This window comes from Lissotriton helveticus, chromosome 9 (genome assembly GCF_964261635.1).
Source record: "Lissotriton helveticus chromosome 9, aLisHel1.1, whole genome shotgun sequence".
Classification (NCBI taxonomy): domain Eukaryota; kingdom Metazoa; phylum Chordata; class Amphibia; order Caudata; family Salamandridae; genus Lissotriton; species Lissotriton helveticus.
In genome coordinates, this window is record NC_136070.1 from 268,256,780 (window position 1) to 268,277,635 (window position 20,856).

The 20,856-nt window shown below is 46.9% G+C and overlaps 1 protein-coding gene across 2 annotated transcripts in view; it reads left to right on the top strand.

The window, feature by feature from the left end:
- The window catches only part of CIPC (CLOCK interacting pacemaker), an 86,795-nt gene extending 66,311 nt beyond the window's left edge, over positions 1–20,484 (top strand). For both annotated transcript variants that reach the window (XM_078659949.1, XM_078659950.1), the window contains exon 4: positions 17,118–20,484. In XM_078659949.1, the coding sequence (XP_078516075.1) occupies positions 17,118–18,065 (948 nt within the window). In that variant the 3' untranslated portion in view covers positions 18,066–20,484. The remainder of the gene's footprint in view (positions 1–17,117) is intronic.
- The last annotated feature ends 372 nt before the right edge of the window (positions 20,485–20,856 follow it).

A 20,856-nucleotide genomic window follows, 5' to 3' on the forward strand; every position in this document is an offset into this window, starting at 1 on the left:
CTGAGGAAAATTCGCCAAGACCGGGCCCAAGTCATATTGATTGCCCCGGATTGGCCAAGAAGGGTGTGGTATTCAGACCTTCTCCACCTCTCCTCTCACCCGCCGCTCCGTCTCCCTCACAGGCCAGATCTCCTCTCTCAGATGGAGGGGCAGGTTCTACACCCCCACCTCCAGACCTTACACCTTCATGCCTGGAGATTGAACGGGCAACCTGATTTCTTTTTCTCTCCCTCACGATGTGGTGGATGTCATTTTGTCAGCCAGGCGTGACTCCACTAAGTCCATCTATTCTTATAGGTGGTCTAAATTTGTTACTTGGTGCAGGGAGAAGTCTATAGACCCTTTGAGGGCCCATTTATCTGATGTTCTCCAGTTTGCCCTTTCTCTGGCACAGCAAGGGCTTGCTGTGGCCACGGTGAAGGGTTATCTTTCTGCGCTGTCGGCTTTTATCTGTTTGCCTGACCAGCCTTCTCTTTTTAAATCTCCTATAGTTTTAAGGTTTTTGAAGGGCCTCACGAATAAGTTCCCTCCTACCCCTTTTATTGTGCCTCAGTGGGATTTAAATCTTGTTTTGACATTTTTAATGGGTGCTCCTTTTGAGCCTCTTCACAAATGTCCTATGAGGCTTCTGACTTTCAAAACGGTTTTCCTCGTTGCAATAACCTCGGCAAGGAGGGTAAGTGAGCTTCAAGCTCTTAGTCACAAGCCCCCTTTCTTGTCCATTCATGCTGATCGAATGGTTCTTAGGACCAGGGCTGCTTTTCTGCCTAAGGTGGTGACTTCTTTCCACCTTGGCCAATCCATTACCCTTCCTACCTTTTATCCTCCCCCACACCCTTGCAAGGAGGAGGAGAGATTACACCGTCTTGACCCCAAGAGGGCGGTGTCTTTTTACTTGGACAGGACTAAAGACTGTCGTTTGGATGACCAGCTCTTTATTGGCTTTGCTGGCTGCAAGAAAGGAAGAGCGGTCCATAAGAGGACTTTGTCGAGATGGATCGTTCTCTGCATTAAGATCTGCTACTCTTTGGCCGGTAAGGAACCTCCAGAGGGTATAAGGGCTCATTCTACGAGAGCTAAGTCATCAACCTCAGCGTTGGCTAGAGGTGTGCCTGTTGAGGCTATTTGTAGAGCGGCAACTTGGTCTTCCCTCCACACTTTTGCAAAGCATTACTGCTTGGATTCCGAAGTGAGGAGGGACGGTCATTTTGCACGCTCTGTCCTTCAGGATTTCCTGGTCTAGAAGAGTGGACACCCTCCTCCGGGAGTGGGGACTGCTGTGGGACTCTATTCACAATGTGAGGAATCCACACGGCAGATGTATCTATCAGAAGAACAAGTTACTTTCCTTCGGTAACGCTTTTTCTGGTAGATACTATATCTGCCTGTGGATTCCTCACTGACCCACCCGCCTCCCCGTTGTCCACTCTTCTATACCGGAGTTTATGTAATGTATTATTTTATTGTCAAGGGGTTGTTTATTTCAAATGTTTTATTGCATTTGCTTTACAGTGTGTGTGTTACCTTGATTTCTATACTGCGTATACTGTGTATATGTCTACTGTCATCGGTCCGTCCGTGTGCCTCGAAGGCACGGAAAAAAGGGCGGAACTGATGTCATCACGCCGGCGTGGGCCTATTATAGGCGTCGGTGACGTCAGCGGAGTCGCGAGCGGTGCCGTGCCTCTGTGACGTCCGGATCCACGTCGGCGCGAAGCTACAAAAAAGAATTTCCGAATGTTGCTGACGCAAGGGGATATTCACAAGGTGAGGAATCCACAGGCAGATATAGTATCTACCAGAAAAAGCGTTACCGAAGGTAAGTAACTTGTTCTTCTCCACACGTCTACCAGATCTAGTGTGATGAGTTCCGACTGAACCTTCAGTGCTGCGGCCGAGATCCTACGAGGCGGGCCTGATGACCTGTCCAGTCCGGGTTCAGCACTAAGTTGAGATCTCCTCCCCAAAGCATCTGTGTGTTAGTGTATGCACGGCAGTGTTGAGACAGAGTGTCGTAAAAGTCCGGGGAGTCATAATTAGGACCATAAACATTTACCACAATTAGATCGTATCCCTTCCCCATGCATCTAGACATTAGATATCTGCCATCTGGGTACGCTCTCAACAACGACAATGCCAATTTGGCTTTAGGGTTTACCCATGTCAGCACCCCTCTAGAATGTGTCGTGAATCCAGCCACCGTGATGTTACCCTCAAGCCCCCTACTGTGGAGCATTTTACTGCTGAGTGGTAGGTGTGTTTCTTGGATGAGTGCCAGGTCCACATCGTGGCGCTGTAAGTAGTTAACTACCTTCCTAAGTTTGCGATGATCATTCAGACCCCTCACATTCCACGTCATTGCTTTGAGCGTCACCATCTCCCCCTTCATAGTTATCCTGCTAGTTGTAGACATCGTTTCAATGAGACTGATCTATGTAGGACAACAGGAAGCGCAAGGCTAGCATAGGCAGTGTGAGCAGGTAGTAAGCACAACATTGTACCAAAAACAGTCCTCTGCCCCCCTCCCCCCTCCCACAGCAGACCCTCCCCAACTTGGCCTTGCCGGTCCCCAACCCACCCATCCCAAACCCGCATCATACCACCTAACATGGTGACTCGAACTTCAACAAAGCATTGCGCTCGTGGCCCAAGGTCGCCTGATTGCTCATGAACCTTTATATTCTCGGAGTGTTGTGTCAGGCCCCCCCCTCCTCCCTCCGCCATGCACTCCCTGAGTTGTGGTCAGAGCTCTGCATATACCACCAATTGTCATTCAGGGAAACACATTCCCTCCCCCGCCCCCCGTACGGCAGTATACCCCACACTTATACATCTCAATGCGGCATTATGTATATATGTCCGCCTACGGCTTGCGTTTGCAGTCTACAACAGTTGTGTCTGTACAAGTCCCTTGAGACTCATCTTTACTTATCTGTAAGGTGTCTGTCAGTTCACGGAGCGAGCCGATCAGTGGTCTCCACCACATCAGCACGGCTGGAATTCACTTCAACCAGCAAGTGCCCGCCGCTAGTCCAACCTGCAGTAGAAGGCCAGGGCTGTGGTCACTCCTGCTCATCCAATCTGCTATTATCACCATCAGTCTGACGATCCGAGTCACCGTTCCTCTTCTCTCTTGACCAGCTCTTCAATGCCTTCTGCAATTCGTTAGGGTCCGTGAAGATGTGCGAATGGCCCTTTTGTTGACTCGCAGTTTGGCAGGATACAGCATCGCATAGTCCAGTCCAAGTTCCCTGAGGTGTTTCTTGTGTGGCGCGAAGTGTTTACGTGCTTCCTGCACTCTAGCCGTGAAATCTGGGAATATTGATATCGCCGAACCTTCATATTGTAGATCCGTTTTGGCTCTAGCCAGCCTGAGTGCCGTGTCCCTGTCTCTGTAGTTGAGCAGTTTCGCTATAATTGGGCGGGGGGGCATCCCCGGACGCGGCTGCGGGCCCAGGGATCGGTGCGCAAGTTCCACCATGAACATCGTCGAGAACACCCCCTCACCTAGCAGAGTAGTTGGCAGCCTCTCGATGAATAGTTCCATCTTGCTGGTCTGAGTGGACTCCGGCAGGCCCGTTATGCGAAGGTTACAGCGTCGCGGACGCGCCTCCAGGTCTTCAGTCTTGTCTTGGAGAGATCTCATCAGGTTCTCCACCCGCTTGTGGGCCGTGTCCAGCTCTGTCTGCGCCTCTTCAACTTCTGTTATTCTCCGTTCCGCCATGTCGTGTTTCTCTGCGTGCTTGTCCATTCGCTCGGCCATACGGTCCATCCTGTATGTCATGGCGTCCATTTTGGTGCCCAGCGCACAGATGCTGGATTGCAGGCTCAGTTCCATAGAACGGAGCATGGACTTAATGTCGGAGTCCACCACTTGCTGCTCTTCCGGATGCTCGTTCTCCCTGTGCAGTGTTGGAGGGCTCTGTACTTGCACGCGTCTCTGCGCAAAGGGGAGTCTGCTTTGCGTCTTGTCACCCTTCCCCATCGTGATGGGCCAGACTATTCCAGAACACCAGAGTTTAGGAGCAGGCCTTGCCAGTGGCACCCAAAGAGCGTCCAGGCTTCACCTCCAGGTGCAGGAGTCCCCGGGTTCAGTGCGGTGACCAACTCTATCAACTTGGCTAGGCAGGCCCAGCAACGTGCAGAGGCCAGCGCCCGTTCGTCTCCGTTTTTCAAGTTGTGTTAGGCAGTGTCGCACCTTCACACCAGGTCGGACACTATGAATGCAGACCACTGCTCTTCAGCCTCTCTCCCACGTACTCGATGCTGCTGCTCGTGTGTGCTAATTACCATTCCCTCCATTCGTATGTGCACTCCGAGAGCGCGTCTGTCCCAAGGGGCATTCACCACAGGCCCTCTATCTGCAGCACCTACCGGGCCCCGGCTTAGAGGATCGCCAATGGGATTTTCGGGCTAAGCAGATAACTCCCCCCACTGCAGACGACCCACAGGTGCCTATATATGTATATGAGGGTATTATGCGATGCCCAGTTGCCTACAGGCGTGTCCCCGGCTCGGCCGCGCTGCCCTCAGCCTCGTCAATATGAAGCCTCTTGCATCGCCGGGCCTGTCTTCAATATGGCGCTCCCTCACGGCGCTGCAATTTCACCGCCACTCTGGGCCTACAGGGCGCTTTCTGATGCGGGACCGGCCCGGTCGGGACCGCGCCACAGGCCTCTCAGTGCACGTCCTCGTTGGGGGCGTTCCGGGCCGGACAGCTTAGGGACCCCGTTCCCCGGGGCAGACCCACACTCTGCGGCCGCACGTGCACGTCGCGCGGATCTAAGGGCTGCTGGGGACCGCGGCTTGCGGCCTATCTACGCACGACTCTTCTCAGTGCGGCGCACACTTCCCCCGGTGACGGGCTTACTCCGCTCCGGGACCGCCGGAGTCACGATCCCCTCCGACGTCCAATGCAGGGGGCGGGGGGGCCAAATCTGCAGCTCAGAACCAGGATAATGGAGGATTATTGTTAGTGCCGGCGGAGCTAAGGAATTAGGCATCCATCGTCGCTGCCGGCAAGCTCCGCCCCCCTATATAAGGGAGAAATTTGCCACATTCATCACCAAGGGCCTTAAAATCTCCGAAAGAGTTGTTGCCCAAGTCGTGGCAGAGCCAGGTGGGTGATATATCAGAACGCCAGAGAAAGTATAATTAGGTGTAAGGGCAAGCTTGAAAGTAGCAGCTTCACAGTTGGGTATAGGCAAGCGGGTGAGGTCACAGCTGAATTATTTTTCAAAGAGGATAGCGAACCCTCCTCCGGTTTTGTTTATAGGATCAATTCTTACTATAGCGTAGTCATCGGGCAGTGCCGCCGCTATATCTGGACCTGAGCTCTCCTGAAGCCACGTTTCTGTGAGAAATAGTGCATCGGGGTGTTCGTCCGTTAGCAGGTTGAAGATTTCAAATTTGTGCTTGGGTAATGACCTGCAATTCAGGCTAAGAAAGGAGAATGTTTTATGTTGAACGTAACTACATCCACTCTTCTCTTTTTCCAAGTTCGTTATGGGTATTCCGCCATAAGTGGCTGTGAAATTACAGTTGGAGCAGTGCATAATTTCATCTTCTAAGTGCAGAATGCAACAATCACGTGAGGGAGGGGGTCTTAGTGCTCTGAGCTGTTCAGAGTTGTAGTTAAGAAATATTCGATTGCCCTTACAGACAATGGGGGCGGCCTGGATCTCGGCAATAGGTAGAAGAGGTTTCATGGAGGAGATGTCGGAGGGATTTGGATCAGGGTGTTGCATTGCTAAACACGTTTAAGGTCCCAAAGGCGAGACCTATTGGCTATGCCAATGCTTGTTTAACTTGAAAGTGTAAACAGCTTGACAGGGGTAAGGAGCACCACTAATTGTCGTCGACGTTTCGACCCTTTCAGATTATGTGTTTAATTTAATTACAGCCTGTAATTGTGGTGAAAGGTAACCTCAACCATAGGTATCTAGATCTGGCATGTAATGTAGTATCAAAATAAGTAAAGCCCTTTTCATTCTGATCTTAGCTTTCATTTGCTCTGTTGGCTTCCAAGAGGCAATCCATTCGCTCCCGATATAAGAATCTGATTCAGATCTCGGCGATATTGACTAAGGCAACATTTCCTGTTTTGAGCAAAATCATTAGCTCTGCTACTAAACGCCCCAGGTTAAAAAATGTTTCTCAGGATCCTGCGGCCAAAATGAAAAGGGCTTTACTTGTTTTGATACTACATTCATTGCCGATCTTGATACCTACGGTTGAGGTTACCTTTCACCACGGTTACAGGCTGTTTTCTGTTCTTAGTCCTGATGATGACCCACTGTGATGTTTTTGAATTAAATACATAACCTGAAATGGTCGAAACGATAATTAGTGGTGCTCCTTACCACTGTCAATCCATTTACACTTCAAAGTTAAACAAGCATTTTACACCCGCAACCCTGTTGGGCGAGGGGGGGCGCCCCGTGACTGTGCGAGCCATGGCCACGGCCTCCTTGGTTTTTCCTGTACTAAGCCGGGACCGCGGCAGAGGGCGGAGGTACTGCCTGGCCGCGACGGGTGGACGAGGGTGCTGCTGGCTCCCGCGGACATCGTGCGGCACACAGTGTCAATTCCTATCCTCCTTTCGTCCACGACTGGGACACGATCCGGAGACCAGGCGAAGCAGGTGAGGAGCGGTGGGGACCCAGTGCCAAGAGCGGTAGAGTAAACTGTCCAGTGTCTGGTTTCGGGCGCAAGCCATCAGGGTGCGGGCTGACACCGATCCACCTCAACAGGCCATATCCTGGAGTCCTACTCAGCGGCAGCATAATAACTGGCAGATGTTGGCTACAAAGGGCCCGGATCACTAAACTGATCATAGAGATCCCTGCTCACTGCCTAATACCCATAGGGCCATGCTCAGCTGCTGAATCACGGTGACCAATCAGATTCAACTTGCCTGACTTTAAGATGGCTTCCAAGCTTCAAACCCATTTCTATCCTATTATCCTCGCCATCTCCTCCCGCCCGTCTCTGGACTTAAAACCTTTGGTCACTTCCTGATCTTCACTCATCCGGCGAAGCCCGAACCACATGGCTGAATCTCGGTGGAGCTGCACCAACAGCTATTGGGGAGATTGGCTCTGGCACACCGCTATGGCCGTCACCTACCTAGCCGGATTTCGGACATATGTTCTCGTTGCTTCCTCCTCTGTTGTCTTCTTCCTATTGATCCTTTGGCCCCGGACAAGTATCTCGGTTTTAATGCCAATTTGCAGGAACAAAACGTTCCACCGGCTGTGGAGACCTAGCTTTTTGACCTTTGCCTAGTAGAGCTACCGTGTTGGCTATAGAGGAGATGGGCTGCGGACTTCCCCTCGGCCGTCACCTGCCCAGCCGGACATTGGGCAGACTTTCCTACGTCTTTCCACAGTATCCCCTTCCTGTTACCCTTTTACTTTACCCCTCTCACGCTTCTACACACCACTAATCAACAGATGTAACTTGTAATCTTGTATTTTTTTTTTTTTTTGGTACAATGTTTTTTGTAACCAATGTAACTTTCCTCATGTAAAGCGCTCTGATACTTCCGGGTCTAGCCAGCGCTATATAAAACACGAGTAAATAAATACAAAATGCAATAGGTCTCGCATTTGCCCGAGTTTGAGCTATTGGCATTGTAAATGGCAATTCATCTTATTTGTGTTTTGAAAGGCTGCAATTGGTGCTTAAACACACTCTTTGTACTTCTAGTCATTGCTTACCAGAAGCCAGGCTGGCAGTAACTGCCCCACTTTTACTGCCAGTCTTGCTTCTCGTAAGCAAGGACTATAAGTGCAAAGCATTTATAAAGTGCTTGCTACTCCTGATGTGGTGTCTTAGCTCTTTAAGGCAAGCAGCACGCTACTTCAGAACCAAAAAAGGATTAGTTGTGGATGTCTGGGGAAATATGAAACTAATTTGAGCAGTGGACAAGTTAGTCTGTTTTTGGATTGGAAAGGATATATCTAATTCTTGCATGAGTCTTGCTTTGTTTGCAACAATATATTCGGCCGATTGACTAAAATTAATTGCACACTTTTACTCCTAAACAAAAGTTAGATCTCCTGCTTAGGAACGGGTTCCTTAGAATCCCAAAGCTTACAGTTTTTTTTAATGTAGTTTCATGTTTACACAGATAGCCTATATGTGCCTCAGAGAATTCTATACCCAATGAACTTGCTGGAAAGCAGAGAAGGAGGTTGTTTTACGTTTGATATATTAAGAATACTATCAGCATCGAGTACTGGATTGATGCTCATGGCCTGCTTTCTTCACCAGTTTGTTAGAACTGTGAAATAACAGGTGTCAGTATCACCCAACTCAACAGTTCATATTTGACCAACCTCAGATTAATGGCGTAATGTGTCTTTTCCATACTTGAACTTTAACTTTCCTCCGAACTTAAATCACTGAGCTTTCTGTTGATAAAGTCCTGGTAAGAGCATGGAAAGGCAAACACTGTATACCTCTCACCATAAACAACTGCTCATATCAGTAACAAACTGCTAAACCCAGAAACAGCCTGGAAGGACTGTTTTTTTTTTTCTTCAGTTAAGAAAATATTTTTACAATATGGAGTTTATTGTGCTAAAGTTCGGAGAGAGAATACGATGCACTGAAATGTGGCTTGGCTTGATTCAAGCATTTCTACCCATCTGTTTTTTAAGTGAAACATCCTAAGTGCGACGGGTAAAGCCAGATATGAGTCACTTAGCTCAGAGTGCCTAAGGCTCACGCTGGACCTCATTGGTAAGGCCCAACAACTAAGCAAAACGCGTCAGAAGGGACGAGCCTGGCAGTTAGGACTGGACTTTTCCTATTCCAGAGGGACCGGGGTTGATTTGTTTGCATTTTCCAGTTTGTAAAGGCACGGTAACCAAAAAACAAATAGACTGCATTGCGGCCCAAAGGAGTTATCAGTGGCTGAGATTAATTATGGATGAACCAAAACTAAGAATGGAGAGCTTCTGAGCTCCGCCTCAGCCATCCGAGCAGGAAGAGAGATGCGGTGAAATCATTGGTAATTACAGACGAAGGACGGGGGATAAGGAATGTAAAGGAGAGAGAGAGAGAGATGGGGGAAGAGCGAGCGAGAGATCACAGCAGAGAAGGTGCTTGGCAGGCTTTTTCATCACGATATGAGGCGATAATAAAGCCCTCTGCCCTTCATATACAACAGTGCAGGTGTGAGCAGATTCTGTGCGCGCTTCTGTGCACCGCTCACCCGATGTGTCCACTGAAATTGCCAGTGTGATCAAAGACCTGCAATGCATTGTAGACTTTTCTAACACACTATAGCAATTGTGCAGGTTTGTGATGAGACCTGCTAGTGGAACCAAAGCAGCCCTGCCAGTTACACCAGTTCCCACAAGCCATAGCTCCCACTATAACATTCAACGCATTTCTCCTACTCGCTCTTCAAACTTAAAAAACCCAGGCCTCCTCCTATTGGAGTGGCAGCATCTGCTGCCATTATTAAAGGAAAACAAAACTGAATGCACTTACGTCGCGCCGAAAATTAAACCAGAACAAAAAATAGCGTTAAAACAGAGCAAAAGCAATCATTCCTAAAACACGGGCTGAGCAGATAGGAGCTCAAATTTACCTCGTTTAATGTGTGGCGTGTGAATGTTGTGAGGGGTGGAAGGGAGGGGCTCTGGAAGAGTGACTCGATATGAGGTTCTTTTTAAATATAAAATGAAAAAGCTTGCTCTATACTGCGGTGTAACAAGAATAACACACTCCCCTTGCGCTCACGAGGGGGCGGGGTTGGGCGATGAGAAGCGAAAGGGAAGAAGGGGTGCAGGGTGGGTGCATGGTGGTACGCATGTCACACACAGTGCAATAAAAACAGGAGGAAGCCGGAGTTACGATTGCCGTCTAAGAATAGCCACGCGCGCACCAAGTGTAGCGTAAGGGGACCATTAATTGTTAGAAAGTTTAATAAACATCGTAATAAAGAAAGTAGTTACTCTACCGTGAAAGGGGGATTGGAGGGCTTCTTACGGCAATCCAGCTTCCTCTGTCACACATAGCGCATATGGGACTAAATAATGTTTTGTAAAATAAATATTACTTCCCAGACAGAACCAATTGTTGTGAAAGGGGGATTGGAGGGCTTCTTGCGGCAATCCAGCTTCCTCTGTCACACATAGCGCATATGGGACTAAATAATGTTTTGTAAAATAAATATTACTTCCCAGACAGAACCAATTGTTGTTGCATACTTCTAGAAAGTAAATAATACAATTTAATTTGTGTTTAAATGAGATTGCAGAATGTAGTTTATTTTTATTTAGACTACACCATGGGTCATGCAAGGCCAGGTTAAACGCCTGTTGAACGTTTCTGTATGATCCATTCAAATATTCTCTATGGTGGACCAAAAAAAGCCCTGTTGTGTTTCTAAGCCAGATGATCGGAGCCTACTACTGATTACAAGAACCCTATCTTTTCAAATTGGGTTGTGGAGTATCCCCCGGCTTATATTTCTGTTTTACCCTTGTAATTCTTTCTAGAAAATGTACCTATTATACTTCATTTTACACAATGCTGTTTGATTTTGTTAGTGAAACGAAAATGTTTCTAATTTTAAATGTTAGTTACTTGCTGGTTGTAAAGCATTCAGTGACTTGTTATGAGTAACATCAAACTGTGGACGTGATGATTCAACTTACAGACTACATGAAATATTGTACTGATTTTACAATATTGTGCTTTTCTCTAACTCTCCTTTCGCCTTATCTCTCTGTTCGAGGCATATGAGCTGCAGATTGCACACTATGCATAGATGGCCACCTAGTGTTGGGCCCGGATGTTTGCAGTTTGTTTTTGTTGTAGAAAGTCTTTGGAAGTCACGGGATAGGTGGCTCCTCCTTTGGGTGATACTGCTCATGGGCATCGGCTCCATCCCCAGATTGTTTTTTTCCGCCACCGGGCTCGGATGTGGTTCCAGCGCTCTGTGTTGGAACCGATTACCGTCGGCACGCAATCCTCATCGGCTTCAAGAAACTACTCTAGAAAGCGTTTTCGTGTCGACACTACTCTTTGAGACCAAGAACGTCCATTCAGGTAGTCGACTATGGCCTTCGGGCTCAACTAGGCCTCGACTCCAGCTAATGGAAAGGACGCAATTTAAAAAGTGTCCTCAATGTGGGTCGAAGTTTCCCCACACCGACCTCCAGGAGGTCTGTAACCTCTGCCTCTCTCCGGAGCACGAGGCAAAGGACTGTTCAGCCTGTGCCTCCTTCCGCTCCAAAAAGACTATCCGGGACCGGAGAGCCAGACGAACAATGGCTCAAAGATCTTCAGCTTCGATTCCGGATGACATTTTCCAGGAAGGCGTCGACGTCCCAGAAGAACACGACGTCAACAGCAATTCGGAGGAAGAGGATTCGGATGTCGAGGATGTAACTCCAGCGCAGCGGGTCGTAAGTAAGACCGTTGACCCCAGCCCTCCCTCGACACACACAAAAAAGGCTACGGTCACACCCTTGCCCTCGGGGCTCGGGTGCACACCGAGACTCTACTTCCACGGCCCCACCTTCGGGCTCGGCCAAGAAGTCAAAAGGCCTTTGGGCGACTCGGGCTCGAGTCGACCCCCACTCGGTGCCGACACACACTCTCCGGCACCGAAAAAACACCTTGTACCGCTCCGAAGCCATCGGCGCCGAAGAACTCTGTCCCCTTGGCACCCAAACCAACTTCGGAGCCGACACAACCTTCCGGCACCAAAAAAGCACCGGAGCCGAAGCACGCACCGGAGCCGAGAAAAGTTTCGGACCCGAAAAAACACCCGGAACCGAATAAAACTTCGGAACCGAAAAAGACCCCGGCTTCCCCCGTTAAAGATAAAAAGTCAAAAGAAGCCGCTGCGGCGTCAAAACAACCTTCCACGCCGAAAGGTCATACTCCTGAAAGAGACTTGTTTGCTCCAGACCCAAAGCAAAAGACTCTCATAAAGGATCCCAAAACTGGTCGATTGACATTATCAAAGAAGCGACCAGCAGAGGCACCAGCACCAGCCCCGAAGAAGAAAAAGGACATTGCTACCTCACCTATGCATGTACCTTCCCCGCCTCATGCACCCAATCCCCCCCCCCCACCTATTTCATCACCTCTCTCCCCTACACCATCTAGCACACATGATGATAATGGGGATGACATATCAGATACAGGGGCTGATCCACAGGACCCATATTATCCTCCAGCCTCACCAGACCCATGGGAAGACTATACCACACCAGGTGTCCCAAATGTACCACAGGATGACATATACCCCTATAGGCTCTCAACATTAGAAGACACAATGGGGTTCAACCAATTACTGACTAGAGCAGCACAATACCATGGGGTAGACATGCACTCTGATGCAATAGAGGAGGACTTCCTGCTAGACACATTTGACACCGCACAAAGGTCTTCAGCAATTTTGCCCATGCTCAAAGGCGTGATTAAACATGCCTCTCAGGTCTTTAAAGACTCAGTCAGGACACGGGTTATAAACCCAAAGGTGGAGAAAAAGTATAAAGCTGCGCCATCTGACCCAGCATATATAAAGGGACCAGTTCCCCTGGACTCTCTAGTCGTATCTAACGCACGTAAGAGAGCTAACTCTCAAACATCAGCAGATACTCCCCCACCAACCAAGGAATCTAAACTCCTTGATGCATCGGGGAAAGGAACAGCTTACAAGCAGCAAACATGTGGCGCATTGCTAACACGCAAGCCTTACTAGCACGCTATGATAGGGCACATTATGATGAGCTCGAGGAAATAATGCAACATCTTCCTGACAAATTTAAAGATGGAGCTAGTGAGCTAATTCAAGAGGGGAAAGTTATTACTAACACATCTATCCGCTGCGCGCTAGACGCAGCAGACACAGCCTCCAGAGCCGTCAACTCTAGCGTCCTGCTACGCAGGCATGCTTGGCTACATATATCTGGATTCAAGCCAGAGGTCCAAAGTGCTATACTCAATCAACCATTCAATGAGCAACACTTATTTGGACCCGAGGTTGATGTCTCCCTAGAAAAAATGAAGTAAGACACAGACACGGCAAAATCTATGGGAGCCCTGCAGTCGCAGGCTCCCAGACGTTCATTTTGTCGCTCCACATATAGAGGTGCAAACAGAGGATATTCATCCGATACACCCTCCACAACATACAAAAGCCCCACTTAGTCTACCTACAGTAAGGGCTACCAAAGGGGAGGTTACCGCGGTAACAATAACAAAGGCAGAGGCAAGAATAACAACACACGATCTGCCTCCACCCCTACCCAATGACTCCCCCCGCCCCCCCTTTCCCCGCCCCATTCCACTCCTGTCGGGAGAAGGATACAGCAATACATGTCAGATTGGAAAAACATCACATCAGACAGGTGGGTGCTTCAAATAATTCAGTCAGGTTACTGTCTAGAACTAACCTCTACCCCCCAAACATACCACCCAAACAGCGCCCAATGTCACAAGCTCATTTAACGCTGCTCAAACAAGAAGTACTTTCTCTCCTGCAGAAAAATGTAATAGAGATAGTCCCAAAACACCAAAGGAACAAAGGAGTATATTCCCTGTACTTCTTAATCCCAAAAAAGGACAGATCTCTGAGACCTATTCTAGACCTCAGACTTCAGCAGGTCCTTCCACTCCTGTTACAGAACGACTTTCTTGTCACACTAGACCTCAAAGACCCATACTTCCACATTCCAATTCACCAGGCGCACAGGAAGTATCTAAGATTTGTGCTAGAAGGACAGCACTACCAATTCAAAGTACTCCCATTCGGAGTAACAACAGCGCCAAGAGTGTTAACCTAATGCCTAGCAGTGGTAGCAGCACACTTAAGAAGACAACACATCCACGGTTTCCCATATCTAGACGACTGGTTCATAAAAGCACAATCGAACAACCAGTGTGTACAACACACTCCCAACACAATGCTGTTACTCCACGACTTAGGCTTCACAGTAAATTACACCAAGTCACATCTGCTACCATTGCACACACAACAGTATCTAGGAGCCACAATCCATACTCAACTAGCACAAGCTTATCCCTCTCCAGCAAGGATAACAAGTGTGCAAACGCTCCTAACAAAATTCAAATCACAACACTCGCTTCCAGCTTGGGTGTTTATGCAACTCATAGGGATGATGGCATCTTGTATATTCATAGTGCCTCACGCAAGACTGCAAATGCGTCCACTTCAGGAATGTCTAGCACGCCAATGGAACCAGGCTCAAGGTCAATTAACAGACCTAGTGTTGGTACAGTCGGACTCATCGCTCTCTGCAATGGTGGACCACAAAAAACATGTCAAAAGGCCGACTATTCCTAGAGCCAGTTCCACAAATCATACTAACAGCAGACGCATCGCTCTCCGGCTGGGGAGCCCACCTACTGCACTACACCACGCAAGGAAGGTGGACACCAATGCAAAAACCACTCCACATCAACCAACTGGAGGTGTTAGCTGTGTTCCTAGCTCTGAAACCATTCCAAACACAAGTGGCAAACAAAACTGTCTTAGTCCGCACAGACAATATGACAGCCATGTATTACGTAAACAAACAGGGAGGGACACACTCTCTGCAGCTCTCTCAACTAGCTCAGCAGATATGGAGGTGGGCTATACCCCAGAACACCTTCCTAATAGCCCAGCACATCCCAGGAGTTCAAAACACCATGGCAGATCTGCTAAGTCGGCAGACTCAGCAGATGCACGAGTGGGAACTTCATCCACAAGTTCTTCACCCGTTCTTTCAAATGTGGGGGCAACCTCAGATAGACCTCTTCGCCACCCACGAAAACGCAAAATGCCTACACTTCACCGCCAGATACCCACACCCATTGGCCAAAGGCAATGCGATATGGATGAACTGGTCGGGACTATTTGCATACGCTTTTCCTCCTCTACCAATGATTCCTTTACTAGTACGCAAAATGCAACAACACTCGCTGACGCTTATACTAGTAGCTCCATCGTGGGCCAGACAAGCGTGGTACACTACACTGCTACAGCTATCTGTGGTACCACATCAAAAACTAAACCTATCTCCACATCTTTTGACTGTGAACCATGGAGAGATCAGACACCCGGACCCAGCTCAGCTCAACCTTGCAATCTGGCTCCTGAAGTCATAGAGTTTGGTTATCTTAAACTCCCTCAAGAATGCATGAATGTTATCAAGGAAGCAAGGCGTCCCACCACTAGAGCATGCTACGCTGCTAAGTGGAAACGTTTTGTAATATACTGTCAAAACAACAATATAAATCCCTTAGATGTATCCATCCAACACATTATAGGCTACTTACTGCACCTTCAAAAGTGTAATTTAGCCTACACATCTATCAGGCTGCACCTAGCTGCCATTGCAGCTTACTTACAAAACAGACAGCATCTGTCTCTTTTTAGAGTGCCAGCCATTAAAGCTTTTATGGAGGGTCTCAAAAGAATAATACCTCAAAGGCTACCACCTCCACCTCATGAGACCTCCATTCGAACCTTTACATAAATGCAAATTGCAATTTCTCACATGGAAAGTGGCTTTCCTAATAGCCATTACTTCATTAAGAATAGTTAGTGAAATGCAAGCATTTACCATTCAAGAACCTTTTCTGCAAATGCACCACAATAAAGTTGTTCTTCGTACAAACCCTAAATTCCTGCCAAAGGTAGTCTCTCTTTTCCATCTAAACCAGTCTGTGGAACTGCCAGTTTTCTTCTCGCAGCCACAAACAGTAGCAGAAAGAGCTCTGCACACCCTAGATGTCAAAAGAGCATTACTATATTACATAGAGAGAAGGCAAACCTTTAGGAAAACAAAACAGCTTTTTGTATCCTTTTCACCACCGCATAAAGGCAACCCAATATCAAAATCTGGTATTGCCAGGTCGATTGTTAAGTGTATCCAGATATGTTACCATAAAGCTAAGCGTACACTAACAATTCCTCCAAAAGCCCATTCTACAAGGAAAATAGGGGCTTCCATGGCATTCTTAGGGAAAATTCCCTTGGAAGACATCTGCAAAGCAGCTACATGATCTACACCCCACACAATGACAAAACACTATTGTGTAGATGGACAAACAAAGCAACAAGCCACTGTAGGCCAGGCTATACTTAAAACACTATTTCAAACAATTGCAACAGATACGGGTGGTCGCCGCTAGTGTGGGTACTGCTATATAATCTATGCATAGTGTGCAATCTGCAGCTCATATGCCTCGAACAGAAAATGCTATTACCAGTATGCATCTGTTCTTGGCATGTAGAGCTGCAGAGTTGCACACGCCCACCCGGCTACCTTTTATCTGTTCCAGTATTACTCTCATTAGATACAAACACACATGGTCATCACTATATCTTCGCTCCATCACTTCCCTAATGGCGAAAAACAATCTGGGGATGGAGCCGATGCCCATGCGCAGTATCACCCAAAGGAGGAGTCACCTATCCCGTGACTTCCAAAGACTTTCTACAACAAAAACAAACTGCAAACATCCGGGCCCAACACTAGGTGGCCATCTATGCATAGTGTGCAACTCTGCAGCTCTACATGCCAAGAACAGATGCATACTGGTAAGTAGCATTTTCCTTTTCTGGGTCTGCCCAGGATTTGAAGAGGGAAGGGAATGTTTCATTATCTCGAGGGCACTGAACTTAACATTTGAGGGCTTGAATGTACTTAGGGATGCCAAACGCACAAAATGTCTAAAACTGGGCTTAAAAAGACAGGCGATTTCTTACTAGGGCATGCAGTTTGTACTTTGTCTCTCACATTGTCACTCTTTTCTTTCTTTCTCCCTCTCTCTCACTTGTTTTCTTCCTTTTCTCTGACCATATTTCTGCCTTTTGTCTGCCTCTCCTTTCTGTGCTATTATTTCTCTACTGGTGTTTTCTGTACCTCCTAATTTCTTTCCCCCCTCCTGTCTGTTTTGCTGAATTCCATTCTCTTTCTTTGAAACCCTTGGCGGCCCGTTCTCTATGTATGTAACTTCTACATATTGATAATGCTGTCAAAGTCTTCACAATTCTCCTGAACTGTTTCTGTGCTGCATCTTTACTGTACAACAATGGTAATTCATTTGCTGCTTGTCCTTTTATCTTCCAGGCAAATGCCTCCGTGCCGCAGACTTGGGCAGTCCATCAACCATTTGAAATGATGTCTCAACCCCAGCCGCAAATCCTCTTCCTTCCATCGGCTGCCCCAACTCTTCTCAACCCTCACACCTCAACCGAGCGCCGAGGATATCTGCCCATCTTGAACTCCTATGCGAAGATCGCCCCTCAACCTAACAAGGAAGGTCTTGTTTTGCATGGGAATGAGACCAACGATGCAGATGGCCCCAGCAGGCAAAAACGCCTCTGTGTAGAGAAGCATGGGACAGATGTCCCAGGCACACTGTCCAGCAAGAGTAGCACTCTGTCTAGTAACAGTGACTCGTTGCCATGCAAGAATGACCTCTTGTCCAGCAAGAGCAACCATCTATCACCTAGCCCTGATGCTGGTAATACATCTGATCAGAAATCTGGTAAAGGTGAAGTGTTGCAGAGTTCTTTGGCACCAGTTGCCAATGCTCCGGCTTTGCCACTAATGACCAATGCCAGCATCGACATGCCCATGGATTCTGCGCCAATATTCAAAGCTGGGCAATCCCAACCATTGAAGTCTTCTAAGAAAGAACTGCAATCTTTAGCAAAAGTGTCAGTGAACATCTCACCTCCAGCAAAAGAAGTCTGCAGCTCTTCTGAGCTGACTGTCCAAGAGCAGCAGAGCAAAAGCAAACGTTTTCAAAACACTTTGGATGTCCTGCACAGGTCTGGTTTGCTGGAGATTACCATGAAAACCAAGGAGCTTGCCCGTCAAAACCGGGCTACCCAGGCAGAATTGGACCTCTTGAAGGAGCAGATGCAGCTCTTCATGGAGGCGATGCAGAGCAGCCTGCCCCAGTCATGGGCCAAGCTTCATGAGTCTCTTTCAGCTGGTGCCCCCAAATCCGAGAGCAGTCTTGCTGACGGTGGCATCCTGCAGGTGTCTCTTGAGTCGTTTGGAATGTGAGGCCTCCTCTAGGCTTCTTTAGAACAATGCTGCAGAATGTCTGCAAGGCCACTTTCTCCCTGTTCTACTTTCCCTGTAGTTTGGGAAGATGTATTGGTATCGAGCACATCTTGAGCTGCCACAGAAGATGAAGCACCCCACAAAGTGAGTGTAGGAAATATGCTCTTTTTTTTCGATTGACGGTGTATCTGAAATTCGTCCAAGAGCAATTATTAATTCCAGTGCCCTATGCGGAAAAAATGTGCGTTCTCTTCAAGAAGAAATGGCAGGACTGTCAACTCTCGATATGGGAATCTTTTAACCAGCAACTGAACTGCACCTTAGAGCTTTGCTGAATAACCTCCACCCGGAGAGTCGGTTAACATAATGACACAAATAAACTGGTGTATGAGTGGCTGATGAATAAAATCAGATTACAAAGCAATGAGATCTTTAGACTTTGACCTCTAACCTTGATCTCAATCTGCATGAATGCAGCAATCACAACTGTTGGCACATAACCGATCTCCACAGGAGCAACGTTGTCTGGTTCTTACAGAATGACTTTACGCTTCAGTTATGAGAAATCCATGTAAAAGAATCTAAGGCACTGCGTATCCTGCTTTTCTCCTGACTCTAGATTGGAGCCGCAAAATCGAGTGCACAATGGAGAATAGATGGGTGTGAAGCTGCCAGCCAAATATGTTGCATCGCTTGTATCGGAGCCATGTGGTTCATGCTGACATTAGTATCCTTATCCTCACTTCTACTGCCTCCTCCTTGACTTCTTGCCATGAATCTTTGACGCTCTAACTATGGGTAGGAAATGAGACTGTAAGTGTCAGGGAAAGGAGCAGCTTTAGTACCGGAGTCTTAAAAGTGGCTCCTGTGAGAGTATTCATTGGATCCTGGTACAGAAGAGGAAAAGGGAAGTGAAGCACTAAATAAAACAAATGAGCAATTAAATATAATGCAGAAGCAGAGATGTGAACTTGCAAAACAGTGCATCAGAAATTATAGGCTAAATGTATTTCCTCTGTCAACCTAACTTACGAGTGTTCTATACGTATTCCTTTTTGTATTATTGGGTAATGAGTAGCGATTCATGTCCATTTTAGTTTTGGCTTCCTTCCCTAATGTAAATTCTTCTGTGCTGAATGTCACATGTTTTAGGAGGAAGCTGTCATCACTGTAGTACATACTGCTACCCTGTCTCTGTAGCCTCATGGTCACTTGTGGTCAAGAAGGCAAGCAATTGGCCTTCATCTAATTTGGAGAAGGCTGAAGTTTGTGGTTTTGATCTCCTTAGAACCTCATCACTCCATTCCACGCTCCAGTAATAACCTTTACTGAGAAGACAGACATTACTTTGTATTAGGAAATGCCTCGTTGTGTGATTTTTAGTGGCGGTCATAAATTCATCCACCTTCATTTCTTATAAATTTCCCCCTCCGGTGCATCAATTTGTGAAGGCGTTTTCTTTGTGGCTAACCGTATCAGTAGGTAAACAATTAAAGCTTGAGGCTGCACTGTCTATTTTAATACCGCATAAGGTCATGCTCAATTAGATGTGTAGAACATTGTACAGCACATTCATATCATTGATATTTGCAGGTCAAAAATGTGACCTACTCTCTGTGCAATTAGTCTTCTGTATCACCCTTGCCGCAAAGGTTTATTAAGTGGTTCCCACTTCAAGGAGTAATAAAAAAGTAGACTTGCAGTAATTTAAAATTGAATCTGGGCAATTAAGGCTTACGTCTTTGTTTAAGGGTCAATTTAATGTAGGTTACACTTTCCTTTGAGCCAGGAATAATGAAATGCTTAATCAACCAAACTATCGGGAAAATGAGTAAGCACTATCTTTCTGCAACTGTAAGTTTTGTAATGTCTAATGTGTTTCTCAGGCTGCCTCCCTTATTTAGGCTACTTTGAGCACTGGCTCCTAAATTACTTTGTGTCAACAGCAGCTAGAAAATGCACTGGACAAAAGGCTTTTCAAAATATGTTTATTAATAAAATTGAATTATTTGATATATTTGTATTTGAAACAGAGAAACACTAGCTATTTCATATTCTCAACTGACTCGCCATGCAAAATGAAAATAGCAATTTGTATATTGTATTTTCCAAGACTTTAGGGAGTATTCTGTAAACACAGGCATTTCTTGCGTTCTGTCCAAGCTCCATTCCAGTATAAATTTACTTGCCATTAACAATAGTTTCTAGCAGTTCAACTTTCATATGCTGATTCAATATCAGTGAAGTAGCTTATGTTGTGTCTTTACCTCACTTTTCCAATTTTTTATTCTATTTGTATGCGTTTGTAACCTGTCTAGGCTCTTGTCCGATAGCCATATGATATTGAATTGTAGAAACTGTACTTTGTATGTTCTTTTTCAAAAGACCAGAAATATGAAGTAAATTTGCATCCTCTTTATTTTTGGAGTGCCATTTTATTCTTGAAGCCCATGCATTTCAAGTGAGGAAACAACCTATATGGTAGTCTGTAACATTCACAGTGTGAATAAATCTTACGGCATTGTCATTGACTTCTGAGGAGGAGATTTCTAAAATACCTTAGCTGTATATGATATATATCTGATCAAGACTTATAGCTGCAGATTCCTCACTTCATAATATTCCCAGGAGTCCGGTCGGTGGCGGCCTTCTGCTCCGCTAGGGGATTTTCTTCTCGCTGGTCTCTAAATATTCTCTTCCCTGGGACCCTACTACCCCGTTTTTTGTGTTCTGGCCTTCTGCTCCGCCTGCCCTTGTAGTGACTTGCGCTGTGCCTATATTGGCTCCAATC